At 52.4% G+C, this 19,781-nt stretch overlaps 1 protein-coding gene across 4 annotated transcripts in view; it reads right to left on the bottom strand.

Annotated features, from left to right (window-relative positions):
• The window catches only part of LOC101537829 (core histone macro-H2A.1), a 56,760-nt gene that overhangs the window by 23,475 nt on the left and 13,504 nt on the right, over positions 1 to 19,781 (bottom strand). For all 4 annotated transcript variants that reach the window (XM_055141430.1, XM_055141432.1, XM_055141431.1 and 1 more), the window contains exons 3-4: positions 5,744 to 5,850; positions 5,291 to 5,488 (exon numbers count right to left, since the gene is read on the bottom strand). In XM_055141430.1, coding sequence (XP_054997405.1) covers positions 5,291 to 5,488; positions 5,744 to 5,850 — 305 coding nt within the window. The remainder of the gene's footprint in view (positions 1 to 5,290; positions 5,489 to 5,743; positions 5,851 to 19,781) is intronic.

Raw genomic sequence — 19,781 nt, 5'->3', positions numbered from 1 at the left:
GAAAAGCATTTAATAAAGGTATCTTACAGCAAATATTCTCAACCTTTTCCAACCACAACCTCCCACTGAGCATATTTCCTTCCAATGGTCCCATTTCTACAAGCTGGTCCCCTAATCTCATGCCATGGCCTCCATTTCCACTATTTCACCACTATATTCCCCCTTGGGAATATCCTGGGGCCCATAGGAACCCATATGGCCCTCAGTTGAGAAATGCGGCCTTAGGAAACAATACCAAGCCCAATTATATAATTTGAGATACAAGGTCGGGGGTTGGGGGTAGAAAATCTGCTTCCATAACACGGGGTGTGGGGTGGAGGGGAGGATAGACATACAGACTGAGTTAGCATAGAGAGTTCCAAAAAAGATGAACCCAAAGAAATCCACACCAAGACAATAATTAAAATGTTCAAAGTTACTGAAAGAGAATGTTAAAAAGCAGCAGATGGGGAGGTGGGGTGGGGGGACTTGTCATGTACAAATGAATCTCCACAAGAATATCAGCAAATTTTTCTGTAGAAACTTTGTAGGTCAAAAGGATAAAATATTCCTGTCTTAATATATACAAGGGGGAAAAAAGCACCTTCTTTTACCTGGCAAAGTGATCATTCAGAAAGGAAGGAGAAAAATTTTTTCCAAGTAAAAAAAAAGCTAGAACCAATGATCTAGTCTTACAAAAATGTTGAGATTTCTTTAAGTTAAAAAAAATCAATAAGAAAACAGGAGATAAATCTCACTTGTAAAAGAAATTTATAGTTAAGTAGTAGAATAACTACTTATAAAAATAGCATAAAGGATGTGATAAAAGTAAAAAATTATAGCTACAATAATTAAGGAACATGCAGAATGTTAAAACTGCAATATGTGGCAGCAGAAACAAAATGTAGGTGACAAAGAGAGTAAAAAGATTTGAGTTTAGAGTGCATTCAAAACTAAGTTACCATTAACTTAAATTGAATGAGACCATTTGGAAAACCTCAAATTTAAATGAAACAGCATAGTATTGCCAAAAAAAAAAAAGAGACACAGATCAATGAATTAGAATATAAGCCCAGAAATACACAATACACACACACACATTCAATTACAACTAAGGATGCAAGAGTACACAATGAAAGAGCCAGTACAGCTCATGTAATCATATTGGGGTTCATTCCTGACACCACATGGTCCCTGAGCATCACGTCATCACTTAGAGGGCGCCAGCAACTCTGAGGTGGCCCAGGTATCCTCAGGCACCCTTGAGTCCTTGCATTGAATTGCTGGCCCAGCTGACCAAGAATAGCTTGTGGGGCTCTTAAACTTCCTAAGCAGCACCCATAGGAGCACAGAATAGAGAAAGAAAAAAAAATAAGAATAAAGAATAGAGAAATGGAAGTATCCTCAATAAATGGCATTAGAAAAACCTGGATAGCTGTACACGAGAGAATGAAACCGCACTATCATACACCATACACAAAATGAACTCTAAGTGACTTAACAACTTGAATACAGAATCTGAAACCACAAAATTCTTTTTTGTTTTGTTTGGGGTCAACCTGGCAATGCTCAGGGCTTACTCCTGTCTCAGCACTCGGGGGGCACTCCTGGCAGGACTCTGGGGACCATATGAGGTGCTGGAGATTGAATCCAGCCCCAAGGATGGATGGCAGCTTCTTAAAAAATCAATCCTTTCTCTGGCATCCCTTATTGGAATACTAAATTTGTCTAAAGAAGTTTGTTACCAGGACCACTGAAGACTAATCATCATGCACTAGGCAATAAGGAACAAGCAAAACCTCCTGTCCAGGACAGGGACCTGTACATGCAGACAGGAGGAACTGAGATTTACATTTGAAAACTCCTAGGTGAGATCATTTTGTATCTAATGATTTTGGATAAATCCATCTTCTTAAAGACCTCCTAAAAATTATCCGATGACTCCTAATAAGTTCTCCTTAGTAGTAGTAGTAGTAGTAGTAGTAGTAGTAGTAGTAGTAGTAGTAGTAGTAAGGCTCTTCTATGAGTTTTATTTCGGGGGACTGGGGGCTCGGTGCTCAGGGGCTGCCTCTGTGCTCAGGAGTGGCCCTGGCTGGGGCACAGAATGTCACCTTGAGGGTGGAACAGACCTCAGCTGCACAGCAAGGCAAAGCGTTAACCCCTGGACTATATGTCGAACCCCAATCTGGGGGATTTAGGTACACACTGTTAGTATTTCAACTTATGCATCTGAACGCCTTGAGAAGGGCCCCCTGGTGGCTCTGTGTTCAAGAGGATGTAGAGACAATCCGAGATCTGTTGACAGAGGATGGCCTGGTGGATCTGCCCACTGTGCGTGACTATCCAACCATGAAGTGAGAGACACTCGCAGAAGGGCCCAGTTAGCAGCAGCTGCAGAGCTCACCTCTGGGCCGGGCACAGGCCAGAGTCCCTCCTGGATTCTCTGTCAAGTCTCCCAACCATCTACAGTTTGTCTCCATTTTATAGATGAGGAAACTGCGGTGCCAGAGAAGTGACTTTCTTTTTTCTTTTTTTTTTTTTTTTTGTTCTTTTTTGGGTCACACCCAGCGATGCTCAGGAGTTACTCCTGGCTCTGCACTAGGAACCACTCCTGGCGGTGCTCAGGGAACTGTAGGAGATGCTAGTGATTGAACTCGGGTTGGCCCGTGCAAGGCAAATGCCCTCCCCGCTGTGCTACTGCTCTGGCCTGGAAGTGACTTTCTAAGAATAGCAGGACCCAGCACCGAGGCAGAGAGCATGCTGACCCACCACTACGGGGCAGGGCTGCCAAGAGGTGGGCAGCTGCTGTATGAGATTTAGGTGGGTTTTTTTTCAAGCAGGTGAAGGGGGAGGTTTTACCTGTCTATGCATTTTCATCTGCACAGATATTCTAGACGGCACAGGACACCAGAGTGAGGTTTCTCACATAATCCTTGGTACCAACCAAGCTTTTCTTATATTTTCTGTTTTCTTTGGCACGGGGTGGGGGCACGGTGGTGGTGTCTGGGACATACTCAGTTTGCTCCCAGCTCTGTGCTCAGAGGCCCATATGGGGTGCTGGGGATTGAGCCTGGGCCAGCTGCATCCAAGGTAAGCACTTTACCCACTGTACTATCTCTCCGGCCCCCGTCCAACTCTTACACAGCGTCTCATCAAAATCTGAAAACATGCCGCCACTGAGATGCAGGCCTGGCAGGGATCCCTCATCTCTGGGTAGGGAGGCCCAGGCACGGAGCTGCCTGCGGCCACCCACGTAAGAAGGAAGAGTGCTCGCACCGTGCCGAGACAGTTCTCTTGCCGTCTCTGCTCCCACTGTAGCTGACTCAGCTGTCACAACTGGAGACTTTCAAACCCTTCCAATTACAGAGAATTGGGGGGAAAATTATGATTTGGAATTCAAGTGTTGACACTTGAAAAATACCAACTCCCTTTCACTACAAGCACTTGAGCATGTTACTACGGTTTTCTCGGCAAGTCTCCGGAAAGGTTATTTTCAGAACATTCCACTTAAACCTGGACATGCAGGGTTCTCCGCTGTTTCTGGGAGCTGATACCACAATTTACATTAAACAAATGTTTTGAAAATTAGCTGTTCACGGTTCCAATTTCAGCTTCCCCCAGAGTTTAATGTTAGCCAAAGACTGGTACAGTAAGCAGACAATGTGTTTTATTGTGTGGAAGAAAAACAGACCACCATAACAGACTTCCTGCTTTTGTAATCAAGGGAAAAGTTGAGTGTTCGAGTGATTATTGACATATGGTTATTAGAAACACTGCGTTCCAAATATAGCTACTAGGAGTGCCCCTCGACATCTACTCACTCTCTAGCCCAAGTCCCAAAACCGCATTCCTAGTGTTGAGTGAACTGAGAAGTTCACAAAGTCATGGGCTACAAAATACCTGGGGTAGGGTGGAGGGGAGGGGTCTGCTCGGAGCCCACGACTTGCAGAGGCTGTTCAAATAACCCCCAGCTGCCTGCAGCAGCAGGGGACCAGGACTGTCCACACCAGAAGACGACCAGGCCTGGCAGAGGGACACATGTCCTGCTCCTGCACCAAGCGTCCTCCCACGGGCAGCCAGCTGCTGGGCCCGTGGTCAGGAGATGCTGGATTCTGCCAGCGAATTGTCATTTTTGACATTTGAAAAGGTTGCACAGGTACTTTCGCTGCCTCCCCTGTGCCATTCCTCACTGAAACTGAATATGGCAAAAGAGAGGGAGTAGGGGAGCAACAGACCCCCCTGCTAATTTTACAGGTAGCAGGGTTGAGGAATGGGGCCTTGAAGGGAGGTGGGGGGGCTGGCAAGAGGAATTTAGATTTCTAGGTTCTCAGGGATGCACCCAGATGGCTGTATGGAAAACAGCCTCGAACTCAGCAGCGCAGACACCGGGTGTAAGTGAAAAGTCAGAGGGGGTATCCCCCACCCCCACCCCAGGGTGAAGGCCAACGTGTCACAGAAGGTGGGCAGTGCGGGAACGGGGGCAGACCCTGAGAGGAACCCTCACCATCTCCCCTTGGGGCGGGCTTCGGGTTCAGCAAGAACACCCCGACCCATCTCCAGAGTCACTACTGAGGGTCTGACAAAGCACCGTGGGCACCTTGCACCAGAGAGTCCTCGTCTGAGAGCTGCTGCAGACAGGGGACAGGGCAGCAGCAGCTCTGCGCGTGCCTTTCACAAACGACGTGCCTTGAGCCGCCCTCTCCCCAGTTTCACTGGCCCAGGGAGCGGGAGGGGGTGAGGCCGGGTGCTGGGGCTGAGTCCCACAGGGAAGTAGGGGCCCGAGCACACACCCCAGGGCCCTGCAATGCCAGGTTTCCTGGCAATGCCCAGACAGGTGCGTGCAGCCAGCGGCAGTCTCTGACCTCCTGCAGGTGAGCTGCCTCTCCCCCAAGCCGGGGGCATCATGGCTTATAGCTGCACCACCTATAAAGGTCCGCTCTGGGTCCACAAAGGGCATGGCAGGGAGATTCTGAGTCCAGTGTGTGCTTCCCCCAGGGCAGGGTACTGTGCTCAAGTGCCACCTGCCCGATCGGTGGCGGGCAGGCGCAGTCAGAACATCAGGGCCACCCAGGAGAGACACGAGCTCTCCCTGGAAGGCCAGGAAGAGTCCCTCCAGCTAGGGGGCGGCTGCCTCGTACTTGTCACACTCCCAAGCTGCAGTGCCCAACTATGGGCACACTCTGACCACTCAGACAGAACAAGCCCCTCAGTGGTCAGTTCCTGTGTCACACAGACTCCTCGAGGCAGGCCCCCTGCCAGCCCTGTCCCGCTCCACCCCACCCCACATAACCGGGGCCCCCCAAGCACGTACCTTGGATTTCCGGGCCCCTTTCTTGCCTCCTGTTTTCTTCGACACTGGCTTCTTCTGCGATGGAGACTTGGCCTTTTTGGCTGGGGGCGGCGTGATGATGGCTTCCAACTTCCCTTTGGATCCTCGTTTCTTCGCTAGCAACTCGGGATGGATGTTGGGCAGCACCCCCCCACTGGCTATGGTGACTCCTTTTAGCAGCTAGCAGGAAGAAGCAACGCAGTGGCGAATGAGCCAGACCCCCGCCCACCATCCCCCCCTCCCCGCTGCCCGGCACTGCAGGGCCCACCCACCCTCTCGCCTTTGGCTGGCACAGCTCCTTCCTCTGCGGCCTCTGCGAGGATGCTGAGCAGAGCCACACTCTTCCCGACTCCCCTCAGCGCCCCTCCCTAGGGCGGACAGTGGATACTCTGTCTGCAGGTAGGAGCGCCCCTGCAAGGGCCCCGTGACCCCTACCTGATTCAGCTCTTCATCGTTGGCCACAGCCAGCAGGATGTGCCGAGGCGTGACCCGCCCCTTCTTGTTGTCTCTCGCCGCGTTGCCAGCCAGCTCCAAAATTTCCGCTACGGGAGCACAGGGGAAGAATACGCGTTCGGGTTAGCGTGTCTGGCCTCACATCCCGAGTCTCCCCAGCCCACCACTCAGGGTGCCGGGAGGGGTCCCAGGAAGGCCCCGCCAAGTGGCTTCCCAGAGAGCACAGCTCCAGGCCATGTCCCTGCCACTCTGGCCACTCTTGGAGGTGCTGCACAGCAGCCCCTGGCTTAACGCCTTATTTATTTATTTGTTGGTTTTTGAGCCTTTCTCAGCAGTAACTCGAACTTGGTGCTCATTGTCTCATGATGCCTTGTGGGTATCAAAGCAGGGGCTCCTGCAGGCAAAGGATCGCAGCTTTTTTTTTCTTTTTAGGTCACACCCAGCAACACACAGGGTTACTCCTGGCTCTGCACTCAGGAATTACCCCTGGTGGTGCTCAGGGGACCATATGGGATGCTGGGAATCGAACCTGGATCAGTTGCCTACAAGGGAAATGCCCTACCCGCTGTGCTATCATTCCAGCCCCCACTGCAGCCCTTTGACCCTCTCCTTCTGTGAAGAAACCGAGGCTGGGCTCAATCCAAGCTTAACACTGGACTAAGGTGAAGAGAAGAGCCCCCAAGCTCCCTCTCCACAATGATTAAATGAGAGGTCGATGACTAGATTCTTCTATAAAACCCACATCATGGCCAGGAAGATCATACAGTAGGCAAGCTGCCTGCCTTGCATGTGCCTGACCTGGATTCCATCTCCGGCACCTCACACGGCTCCCAGAGCCCCACAGGAGTGACCCCCTGAGTGCAGAGCCAGGAACAATTCCTGAGCTCCGCCAGGTGTGGCCCCCCAAACCCCACATCACATGAATGTCTAAGAGATGGTGGCAGTAAAAGAGGCTCAAGAGACTTACGCACCCAACACACCCTTGGGAATCCTGCCCAGAGAATCCTGAACACATGCCAAAGGCTATGAAGGTCGTCAGGAAGCTACAGAGGTGGCTTGGGGGTAGAGCCCATGCTTGACAGGGATGCGGCCCAGGTTCTGTCTCACACACACACACACACACACACACACACACACACACACACACACACACACACACACACACACACACACAAGATGAACAGTGAAAGCAAACTGGACACCAGACACGGGGCCTCCATCAGTGCCCTGGTGTGGGCGGGCATCAGCCCTTGCTTCTGCTAGGAGAGAGGCTGTGCTGAGGACAGGGACGCGGGAGCAACCCTGGGTAAAGCGTCCTGATGTCTGCAACTTACTGCCAGGCGTCCCTGCCCGCCCTCGTCTGGCCACTGAAACGACTGGCCAGAGAGCATGTGGCTCCCGGGTGCCGTGAACAGAAATGCCTGATCTTCATTCTCTGCAGTTCACAGAGGAGACATCACCTCTGCCTGCTGCTCCCAGAGATGCCAGCGCAGGAGCCTGGGAGGAAGGGTGCAGGAGGGAGGAGGAAGGACACAGAGGTGAGGGCAAGGCCTGTGAGGGGCGGCTGGCATCCCGGAGCTGCGGCCCATGGCTTCCCGGCCTCCTCTCCCTGCACCCCTTCACAAGGAGACTCAAAATCTGCAGAGTCATAATCCAGGGAGGCAGGTGGTCCCCTTCTCTGGGAACGGTGGGGGACGCTCACCATTGAGAGAGAGAAACAGCCACACTCTATGCAGAGAGGATTGCACGGTGCTGTCTGAATCAGAAAGTGGCCCATTTCTTCTTCCTGCACACCCCAAGAGAAGGCACAGAGGAGAGTGGTGGTGGGGCCGGAAGGAAGGGATGTGCCCTTTTATGTTTGCCAGTGTTTATTTTTTTGTGTGTGTGAGGGCAGATGGTAGGGGGTCTCTAGAACACCCTGCCTGGGTGTGTGCGCCCCTACTGGGGAGGAGGCAGGTGGTAACATCGGGAGGCACAGTCAGGGGGGTGGAGGAAGGGGGTCCCATGAGCAGCATCGTGACTGCAAAATTTGAAGATGAATTCTCAGGAAGGCCCATCTCCCAGTGCAACACGCCCCATGAGACTGAACCTTCCATAGGCCTGAGATTCCCCACTTGGGACACTTCGAGGGTTGTGTCCACTCACTAACGATTTGCTCTGGATTCAGAAAGCCTAAACTGGATGCGCCTGGAAGTGACCACAAAATGGGAGTGGAGGGGCTGGAGCAGGACAAAGCCCAGCTCAGCTCCTGGGAAAGAGCTGGGCAGCCAGACCTCCTTGCGTGGCCTTCTTTCCACAGAGCCAGAGAGCCCGGGCATCCTTTCTGCAATACCTGCAATGGGCACAGGGCACGCAGAGGGGCCCTCCTGCCTAAGAGTGGGCTCTGGGTCCTGCTGGGCAGGCTGGGGGCTGGGCCCAGCAGGGAAACCAAGAGCAAAGGGCAACTGATTCCAGCCGAGTGGCCATGTGCTCTCCCTGCTTCACACTTGCCTGTGTGTGTTTCCGGGATGGAGAGGTACTGTATCACTCCTTCCCCGAGAAGACCCAAGACAGAGCCCCTCAGACACATCTTTCATGAGAGGGATGTCTCGGGTCTCACCTCCATCCCGGGGGCAATTACCATTGCCAAGGAAGGTGGAGGACCAGTGAGTGCTCCCCACTGCTGGGCACAGAGGCACCCAGCTCCACTGTTGTCGGGGGGGATGCCCACATTCTCCGCCTGTAAGAAGGAAAGGCTTCACCTGCTCGCTGGGACAAGCTGCCTACAGCCGGAGACAGGAGCGGCCAAAATTCCAGCCACAGCACACAGCAAACAGCTCCCACTGTTGCTGGGGCATGTGTGGGGACAGTATGAGAGGAGGAACTGGGGCAGAGCACAGGCCACCAACAGAGGTTTCCTGGTCACCAGGAAGTGACATAAGTCCTGCTTTGCAATGACAGCACAGGAAACATCCTGGCAGCCCCATGCTGGGGGTGCTGTCACCTAATTCCTGCCACTTCCCACCATGCTCCCACCCAGACCCCAGAGCTCAAGCCGCAAGGGGGCACATGCCAGGGGAGCAAGGGCAGCTTTCAGTTCTGAGACCTTCTGCACAAGAGGGCCTCACACATGCCTCTGATGGGAAGGGTCTCCTGCCCTGAGTTCGGGTCAGAATATGAAAAATGTTCAGCTGGCTTGCTTTGTGGCCTCTGGCTGGCTGCAGGAAATAAAAAAAAAAGGAATTCTGAGAACCAGGAAAGCACCTGATCCTCAGGCACAATCCCACCTCTCCAGTTTCCAGAGCTCAGCGCTTGGATACTGTTAGAGAGGGCTTGGGGGCCTCTGTAACCCAGACACAGGGAAGGCTAAGAAGGAGCGGGAGAAACTGGGACACAGTGAGGGCCCAAAGCCCCTAACCTGGCTCTCTGCCCCTTCAGAGCGAAGTCCTGGCCACTGACAGTCCAGCTTGGGATGGCACCAGTCGGGAGAGGACAGAGCGTAGTAACACCCCCTTGCCTTCGGGGAAAAGGCTGACGAACATCACTGGCCGGTTTGTCTTTTCTGTCTTAAGGTCTGCTTTGTTTCCCTTCTGATCTAACTTGCAAAGCACCCAAGCACTGCTGACTGGGACCAGCCTCTGGCCAGTAAGTGGTTCCCACACTTGGCTTGGCGGATGCAGCCCAGGCTCTGCAGAGGTGCCCCGGCGCCCAGTCTTCCCCAGCCTCATCCAGACAGGACTGTCCCCAGGCCCCTGGACAAATTTCCCACAGCCTTGGTGAGTGGCGTCACCTGGCTGCTGCCTTTCGGCCACAGACCAGCTGTGTGAATGGGAACGCCTCTGACAGGTCTGCTTTCCAAGTTACCTGAAGACCAAAGGCTGAGGGACCCCCGTCCAAACATCTTGAACTAAACCTTCACTGCTGTGCCAAAGCACTCTGTCTGTCTGCCTGCCTTCGGGGAGATGAAGTCATGGTTTGCAGAATTAGAGCGCGAACAGCTAACAGTGAACGCGGCGATCACGCCAAACTCGATCAACACCGACCTTGCAAAGGACAGAGGCCTGGGCTTCCACTCCGCTGTTTGAAGCGTCTTCTCCAACAGAAGGAACAGCGAGAGGCAACCACCAGAAATCAAAGGAGAGAAAACGTTCCCATAATCCCACAGAGAAAACGGATACTTGCTACAAAGCCAACAACGTGACAAGGAATCTGCTTATTGTATTTCCTTCAACTCATCAGGCTTCCCTCAGCATTCATTCCGTTCACCGCGGGGCAACACCACTCAGGAAGGCCTAACCCCAATCAACCCAACCGGGGAGCAGCTGCGGGGGCTTCCTGTGCCCTAACTCACCACTGCTTCCTCTCATTCCCCCGCTGGCCCGCACCCCGCCTTCCTGGGGGATGAGTGGCAGGGCTACCGCCCTCAGAACACCACGGGCTCTAAGCCTCATGGGGGGCCACGGTGAGGGCTGCCCAGGGCAAACCTCCAGCGGGAACTGAAAGGGGCGTCTTCTGCGCAGGACACAAGGCGGCGTGGAGGGAAGCACCACGCTCACCGTTAGGTGCTCAAGCCAGCGATCAAGTCGCCCTTTGCCATTACAGCCACAGGAGCACGGAGACATATACAGGCACGCCCCACCTTCCCCACGGTCTCCCAGGAAGACAGCAGAACAGGGTGCCTGGTGAGTCTCTAAAGCCGACTGTGTATCCAAGGAAAATCTAAGGGCCAGAGAGAGAGCTCAGGAGGTAAGGCACTTGCCCTGCACACCGCCAACTCTGTTGCAAGCCCCGGAACCCCATACGGCTCCCTGAGCCCTGCCAGGAGTGATTCCTGAGCACAGAGTAAGGAGGAAGCCCTGAGCACAGCCTGGTGGGGCCCAAACCCCCTCCTCTCCATGTCAAAGTAAAAATTAAGCAATTCTGCATTAGCCACACTGACAAGAGACTGAGCAAGTATTACATCCACACAATCAGCCCCGTGCACCACTCTCTCGCCGTTTCAGAAAAACCTTCCTCAAATCTCCAAAACTTCTGTGTGTAAAGTCACCTCCTCCATCTGCCTACCGGGGAGGGCAATGGCCACAAACCGGACCCACAAGCACCGCTGCTTAAGTCTCAGGGCAGGAATCACTCAGCTTTGAGGCTCGGTAGATGCACCTGAGCCTCCATTTCCCCATCAGCCTTTGTGATGACTGCGTTATCACACTTAGCCCACTTGGGAAATGGAAGCAAGTCACCAACGAGTCTCTAAGAGTCTATAACCACAAGCCTGCCCGCCTGCCCGCCCTCCCTTCCTCCTTCCTTCTTCTTTTCTTTTCTTTCTTTTTCTTAAGTAGAATAGGCTTCATTTCCAGGGAAAGAAAACTATACTTTTTGGGGAGAGTGGGTTTGGTTTGTGGGCCGTGCCCAGAGATGCTCAGGACTTATTCCTGGCTCTGTGCTCAGGGATCGCGCACACACACACACACACACACACACACACACACACACACACACACACACACACACACACACACACACACGCACTCTATAGTAAAAATGTTTAAAGTTGGCCGGCTGCATAAATAGGTAGCTGAGGTGTGTGAGAGCCCAGAGGAGGAGAGAAGCACTGTGGTTCCCTCCCCCAATAGTTTACTCTTGGCTGTTCCACTTAACGGTTTGCATATGTTTGAAAAATGCACTTGAACCTGATTAACCTCATGCTGCCAGACTCGCCTTGACAGAACACAGCCTCAGGGGCGACCCCATAGACAGAGTGCCTGGGGAGGGGTCGGGGGCTCTGGGGCGACCCCCGCAGGGTGTGCTCAGCAAGGGCAGCTCCAGTGCAGCGGCTGAGGCAGCACAGTCCAGGCAGCCTGGTCCACTCGAGCCCACTGCCCTTGCAGTCCCCACTGGCTTCGCACGAGGGCCCGAACTGACAAGGAAATGCTTACTATATGTTTGTTTTGATATGGAAAACTAGGGTCGTTTGTTCTTAATTCATCTCAGGAAAGGGTGAACAATCAGAGATGTTTGCTGGAAAGAAATGATTTGAAAAATATAATGTAAAGAGGAAGCTCATTCAAAGAGCCCCGACATGGTACCACTTTCCAGATGGGCTTTAAAGGGGGCAGGGGTGCGAGGAGAGCTGTGTGGGGCCACCAGCACTACACATGCACATGCGCACGCACCCTGGAACGGGCCCTGGGTCCGAGCGAGGCCTGGTGCTCTGCCTTCTCTTGTACCCGCTGAGTTTGCCTTGTGCACACGGGCCCTCTTCAAAGCAGAAAATCTGTAACTGGAACACAGAGTTCCGGAGAGGCGGCGGCCAGGCTGCAGGCCGGCCCGGGCCCACAAAGACCGCTCAGGCTCTTTACCTGACTGCTGAGAACAAAACAAGGGTGTCTGAGTAGGGGAGGGGCCCCAAGAGGGACAGCTGGACCCGGGACCATCTGTACCAGCCAACCGCTGCCCCCTGCCCCTGTGGACTCCAGTGCTGAAGGTGGCCTGTCTCAGCTCTGCCAACTGGTATTCCACCTCCCCTCCATGGAGAGGACAGTGAAGGGACCCAGGGCAAGAAGCAGAGGGCACTGAGCAATCCCCTACGCGCAAGAGAGAGAGAGAGAGAGAGAGAGAGAGAGAGAGAGAGAGAGAGAGAGCGCCACTCCCCTCCTCTCTCCAGGCACCCCACAGCAGCCCTCAGGCTACCTCTGGCCACCTGGGAGTTTATCCCCTGCAAAGGGCCATGGCCAGCACCCACACAAACCACACTGTCCACCCTAGAGACTCCAGCACCCGCTGTCTCGTCCTGTCGCCCACGTCCTCCTTGGTCTCTTGTTGGTGCCCACTTGCCCTTCTGGCCCACTCTGCAGGACAGTGTCCTCAGTGACCACTTCAGATCCCAGGGCTGTGTACCGGCCTGCAGATCCACGGCTCTCCCCGCGCCCCGCCCCCACTTAGTCCTTCTCTGCTGGGGGCGGGGGCTAGCTGCACTGCACTGGACAGGGGACGGGGACTCTGGGGGCGCTCCTCTTCACTGCTAAGCTTCTGCCCCCTCAAGAAACTCCTGGAAACGCACAGGCCACGCCTGTGCCATTCCGGGTGTCCTTTAAACTCCCTGAGCCTCTGTTCCCTCCTGAGCAGGTGGGGATTCGATGAGTCCCAGGATTCGATGAGTCCCTGGGTATTTTATTAAAATGCTCTGCCCTGGCCTCACACTCAGAGCACTGCACCCCACCCCACCCCCAAAACTAAAGCTCTCACTAACCACAGCCTGCATCCAGGCATGAAACTGCCCACATCTGGGCGGCGAGAAGAGCTTACGTTACTCTAGCTAGGTTCTTGCCTTTTCTGAATGAACAAGAGAAATCGACTTGCCGCAGTCAATACTCAGATTTACAAGCTGAGAGCTACATGTTAAACAAAGGCCCCTCCAGTCCTGATTACCCCCAGCCGCATCCATCAGAGCCCCCTGGGGCCTCAGAATCGAGAGATGAGCCAAGTGCCGTATGGTTCCATCACTGTAGGAGGAACTGAGAACTCTGGCAGGGCCAGGGCGTCTATAGATGGCCGGATGGAAGAAAGACACTCTTCCATCACGGGTGCTCAACAAACGTCCCCAGCAGATACATGGGGGGGGGGGGGGGGTGACATCCATCCCCTGAGAGGACAGCTCTGCATTGGGGCCCCGGCCAAGGATCAGACACAGGCTCTCTGGATGAAAGGCCCTGACACTTGCCTACCTAGGGAGACAGTGGGGTGGGGGCGCGCCGTGAAGGGAAAGGGGGAGGTGGCCAGGTAGAGAAAGGGGTCAGAGATGCACGGTGGGAGGTGGGGAGGCTGAGCAGCCCGGGAACTCTCAGGAGGGAGAGTGGGAGGGGGCGGAGGCTGGGGAGCTGCAGGAGGCCGGCTGTGCTTAATACCCTTTGGGCTTGTCTTCTTGCGAGAACTTATTTATAGCTCTGAGCAGTGGCTTTTTGCTTTCCTGATATTTTATTCTGGGTTGACGAGACACAGAAGCCTGCCGGCAGGGAAAGAGAGCAAGAGGGCTATAAATATGTTTTATTCGTTGCTGATATTTTAATGGAAAGATATTGGAAGAGATGATACTTGTAGGATTCTTGCCCACTTCTATCTCCTCTGGGTAAGTAGGTCGTTTTTTTAAGGCCATTCCTGTTAGTCATCGTACCTCTAGCACCCCTCCCTGAATGCCATTTTAGTCAGCCCCACTTCCCTCTGCTCTGGCTGACATGCCCTCGGTAGCTGCTGCAACAGAACCAAGGGGTGGGCACCACGGAGCCAGGGTGGGCACCACGGAGCCACTCTACCACCCTCCTGTTTGCACAGCTTTGTCCCCCTGCTGTTTATTCTGGTGGTGCTTCACATAATAAATAACACACGCTGTCATTCAGCTCACATGTCCATCCCCTTCCCCACAGCATCCACCATGACCAACCCTCCCTCTGCCTGAAACCCACCATTCCTCCAGCTGTTCTCCAGATCCTCCCACTCAAAGCTATTCACAGCCACGGGACATCAGCTCAGTTCGGGGAGCCGACTACACAGGGTACCGAGAGAGGGACAGTGTGATGGAAGGCACGGTCAGCTCTGGGCTCAGGGACAGTCCAACCGTCACAGACACACAGTGGTTCTTTTGGCCCCCAGCATCCAGCTCCTCCCCTGAGACCCAGTTGGGACCTGCTAACTCTTTCACAAATAGGTCATGACAAGATGAGTTATTAAACAAGTAAACCAAGCACTGTCCCCTTCAGGCAGTGATAGAGCGGAAGGACAGGGACATTCTCCAAGGTGCTGGCCTAATTTCTTGTATTAGAACAAACACTCAGACTCCATGGCGGGAAGGTAAGCAACAAGAAGTATAAATCTTTCAGGGGTGCCTGGCCAGGGTATGGGCAGGTACCCCTCACAGACCCAAGTCAGGACCCTAGACTGGCTGAGGGCACCAAAGTATTGAGAAATAGAGCAGTGCTCCATGAGGCCACCCAATCAAGATGTTAGCTCAGATATAATTGTCAGGGCAAATATAACTGGAGGTAAAAACCAATGCTAGAACACTTGTCTCACAGGTATGAGGCCCTGAATTCAATGCCCAGGACAGCAAGAAAAAGAGAAAAAAAATCAGAAGGAGGGAGAGGGGAAAGAGAGGGAGATAATGAGGTAGAGGAAGAGGGAGTGAGGGGAGGAGAGGGAGAGGGATCGAGATGGGGGGGAGGGATGGAGGGAGGTAGGGAGAAGTAGCTCTGCTGATTCCCCCAAATGTAAATGTTAGAAACCTATGCTCTTGAGTCACTAATTTTTGGCACTTTATACTCTGTATTTATTCTGAAATAAAGAAGGGTATCTGTAGAAAGACATATGATGAACTTTTACCACTGTTTCCTGGAGAAGAAGAACCAGGTTTGCAAAAACACGGGATGATGGATGCCTCACTACCGATCCCCTGTGATCACATGGACTTTGTTGAGTACATAGGTACATATCAGCCATTAAAGAAAATGACTACTTCTGTGTCTGCAGTACAGGGGGTAAGATATTTGCTTGCATTTTCCAGAAAAGTAAAATGGCAATGGAAGACCTGCCAGATATGAGAACCGTGAAGTATTGAACCTGACTGACCAGTGCAACAGAAAACAAATTACAGAAACAACTCTGGTTGCATTTAGAAATGCACAAGAAAGGTAGCATCTCAGATCACCAGGAAAAAGAGGATCAGTTCAACTTTCCTCTTGAGATAACTGGTAAACACCCAGAACAATACCAAGTTGACTCTCATCCTCCATAACATAAAGGGCTAAAATCCAAACAGATCAAGTTCATTTTTTTAAAAAGGTGAAAATTAAAGCAAGAAAAAGCAGTAGCATACACATGAGAGAACTCCTATGTGACCTTGAAGACTGTGGCTTGCCTAGCAGTGACTTAAAATCCAGCAGCTATGCATTCAAAAAGGCTTCAGATATTCCAATAATTCAGATAAAGTAGTAATCAGTTCACAATATGTTTATAAGCATGTTGGACACATTAAATACTGTACAATTATGTTTAACGTCTCTTAATAACATTGGGAAGGAGCCGGACTAATAGCACAGTAGGTAGGGTGTTTGCCTTGCACACGGCCAACCTGGGTTCGATTCCCAGCATCCTATATGGTCCCCTGAGCACTGCCAGGAGTAATTCCTAAGTGCAGAGCCAGGAGTGACCCCTGTGAATCTCCAGGTGTTTCCCAAAAAAGTAAAAAAAAAAAAACAACATTGGGGAAAAATATTCAGATAAATTGAAAAACTATATTATAATAAAAAGAAGACTTTATAAATGAGAAGAAAATGAGAGGGGCAGAGAGATAGTATGGAGGATAAGGGGCTTGCCTTGCATATGGTCAACCCTGGTTTGATCCTTGGCACCATATCTAGTCCCTTGCACACTACCATGGGTTAGTCCTAAGTAGAGAGCCAGGTAATGCCCCTGAATACCTCTGGGTGTAGCCCAAAACACCCCCTCCAAAAAAAATTTAAAAATTAGACCATCCAGATAAAAGCTGACCAATGAGATTCAAGAAAGAATCAATAGATATGCTAGAAATAAAAAGTATCTAAAACTGAAATTCAAGAGCCAGTGGCTGAGTTAGATATCAGTTAAGATATATAGTGGAGAGAATTACTAAGCAGAGCGTTACAGAAAACTACCCAGAAAAACTATCCTGGAAGAGGTCCCGAGAGGCAGAAGCATAACCAATATTAATGAATAGAATGAAATGCTAGCAGACATTGAATTGGTTCTCCACGAGGAAAGAGACACAAGAAAAACTCAAGAAATAACACCAAAAACTTTATAGCTGTGTTCCAAAAAAACGGGGGGGGGGGGGCAAGAAAGCATTATCAGCACACAAAGCCCTCACTTAGGGAATTCTGAAGCACAGACTCCAATCCAGAGGGAAGTGATCCCAGATGGAAGACTTGAGATGAAAGGCAAAGCTCTGGTCTGGGTCACCCCTCTTCCCTCACCTCACCCCAGAGAGGGGCTCTGTAATGCCGTGTGCTTCCCTCTGGCTCCAGCAACAGCAGGGCTCCGGCTGTGGCTCCTTCCTCTCCACGCGCAGACCGCAGCGGCAGTAACAAAGCTGCATTTGCCCCTTCAAAGGGAAAAGCAGCGAGGCAAAGAGAGACTCCTTGGCCACAGAGGTTTCTGGGCGGGAGGCTCGTCTTCGAGAACGCAGCGGGGCCTCTAGACACAGACCTGATACCCTAGGCAAAAGAATGAACTGATAATGATCACATGCCTCAACACAAAAACTACAAAGCTCCTAGGAAATGATGGAAGAGAAAACCCAGATGACCCCAGGTTTATGGATGGCTGTTTGAGACACACCACCAAGGCACAATTCACTGAAGAAAGAACTGATTGCACGAACTCCATTAAAATCTAAAACTTCTGCTGTGCAAAAGGCACGTAGAGAAAAAGGAGACAGGTCACACTCCTAAGGAGAAAGAATGAGGTCTTTCCTTTCCCTGATCCCAGGGATGCCGTCCAAGCTTGGGGTCCCGAGCGAACAGGAGAGTATGGGGCCATAGTTCCATGAAGGGGACCCAGGTCCCATTTTGACCCTCCTGCACAATCTTGAGAAGACTATAGAAGAATGGGATGAGGACTGGAGCAGCTATTCTCAACTGGGGAACCCCATGGGCTCCCAGGATATTTCCAGGGAATATAGGTGAAAACTGCATCAATGTGGTGCCAAAGAATGAGGGTAGGGATCCGGGGCAGGGGGCACAAGGAAGGAATCAAGGTCGGGCACCGTCAGAAATAGACTGAGAAACACTGGAGGAGATTGGGAGCTTGGTGTCTGAGCCCCAGAGAAGGTTCTTGTGCACCCCAAAGATTTCCACAGCTGGGCTGCCACGTCCACATGGTGGGTGGGAGGCACTGGGGAAGTCATCCCCGCTGATATCCCCCCTCTCCAGCCTCAGCCTCAAGGCCTGAGGTCTGGCCCACCAGGGTCTACTAGCCAGCTGGTGCCTTGACCCACGTCATCGGGGAAATGACAAAGGCTCATCGAGCTAAACATCTTCTCTTCCAGTGACCGTGGGAGACTTCCACAGTCCCCCTGGGAGGGTGCAGAAAGCCTCATGTACGGTTATGGAGAGTGACAACCTTCCATGACTGGCATCAATGAAGAACAGATATAAAACAAGTAATGAGACCAGCCCGCGCCCCTTTCGTGCATGTACGTATACACAAAAAAGGCAGGCTGTCATCTATTTGGCTAGCATCTGTCATCTCTGCCCCTGAAACTGTAAGTAAGTTTTCACTTCTTAAATTTTTTGAGCACAAATTCCTTGCTAACCAGAAGAGAGAATATGAATCTGCACGTGCCAGGTACAGCACACACCAGAGTTTCAACTTGGGTGTTTCTCTCTTTTGTTTTAATGGAGCCCACACCCAGTGAGCCGGGGAGGCAGGGGGTCGGGGAGAGGCTGGGGTGAGGCCTGGTCGTGTCCACTGGGGAGGCTCCCGGTACTATGTCCAGGACTGCACTTAGGGCCTTCCACATTCTAGCCTTGTTACTCGACCATTTGAACTATCTCCTCAGCTCCTAGCTGGGAAAAAAAAAAAAAAAAAGCTTCCAACTTTTTCTAACTGCAATCCTCTGGTTTCTCAAAATTCTCGCCACCCCCACCACCCTTCCTGTGTTTGCATGTGTTTGAAGGAAAAGGATATGGTAGAAGGTATGTTAGGAAGGTAGGCTGGAGGGAGGGCTGAGCAGCAAAGCCAGCAAAAGTGCCCACACAGGTGATTTCAAGTGCTCCCTGGCCTTGGAGGGCCGGTGTGATCACAGTCAAGCTGGGGACGCAGGGCCCCGGGGCCTCAGAGCACTCAGGACCCCAGGTGGACCCTTCATTTCTTTCTGCTCTGTTTTCAGGCATGCACGTCCCCACAGGGAGCACTCGGCTGTCCTGGGCAGGACTGTGGAGCAGAAGCCTGGTACGTGACTGAGCCGGCCACAGGCTCTGCCTATCTCGGTCCTCCAGACCCTGCGGGCCCTTCTCCTCCCATGTCAGAAATGTCAAGTATGATGACTATTTGGGAAATGAGTTTCAGCACAGCAGGACTCTCTCCGGCACTTACAGGAGGGGGGGGTTGGTGACAGAAAGTGGCCCAGTGACTAACAACAAAAGGACGCACACTTCTGAAGCAACTGAGGGGTCAGATACCAAATAAGACAAAACCCAAGTTGAGGATAATTGTCTTGTGAGCCAAACCCAGACAGCCAAGGGTCATTTTAACAGCCATACCTTTTCCTTGGCATTTTATTGAGTAAATGTGAGGTCTAAGAGCCTGGCCCAAGCCCCTCTGTTGAGCGGCCATGAGATCCCCTGCAGGGCCCTGCTAGGAGCAAGACGTCAGCAGGTTAGCAAAAGGCCACCAGGCAGTTTCCAACAGGGTGCAAGCCGTGAGGGCACAGACCTGCTGGGCCCCTCAGAAGAAAGGAGATGGAAGGCCGAGCTCCTAAACATGAACAGAAGCAGGGCAGGGCTTGGGAGGGAGGAAAGAAGACAATCGGCAGAGGCAATTCAGAGGTTTGTAGAGAAGATCCAAAGATGAGAAGGAAACAAATGCACATCGCCATGACCTTATCGGGCAGCGGGATTTGACACGGGGCAGAGAACATGTCTCCAGGCCAGCGGGCCTCCTTCCATGCCACCACATGCAACGTCACCTGGAGTCCCGCTCTGCAGTCTTCCCACCTTCTCCCCAGTCAGAAACCCTCTGAGAGAGGGTCTCAGGAGGTCAAGGAGGCAGAGCGTGGCACATGACCAGGCTAGAGCATGAATGGGTTTTCTAAACCCCCACCCCGGAAAGAGAGGTGCCATGCACAGACATCTCTGTGGGCTTGGAGACTCGGGGCCGGCCTGTTCTCTCAGGAGCCGAGTGAAAAGATTCAGATTCCTCTTCCCTCCTGGGTTCGCTTCCCCGGAAGCTGCTCTTGGCTTCTGAAACGCGGGCACTACCTTGGGCCTGGTGGCCAGGAGGCCCTCCCCAAGTCAGG

The sequence above is a fragment of the Sorex araneus genome, chromosome 6 (genome assembly GCF_027595985.1).
Source record: "Sorex araneus isolate mSorAra2 chromosome 6, mSorAra2.pri, whole genome shotgun sequence".
Taxonomy (NCBI): domain Eukaryota; kingdom Metazoa; phylum Chordata; class Mammalia; order Eulipotyphla; family Soricidae; genus Sorex; species Sorex araneus.
This window is presented reverse-complemented; position numbering and strand designations above follow the sequence as displayed.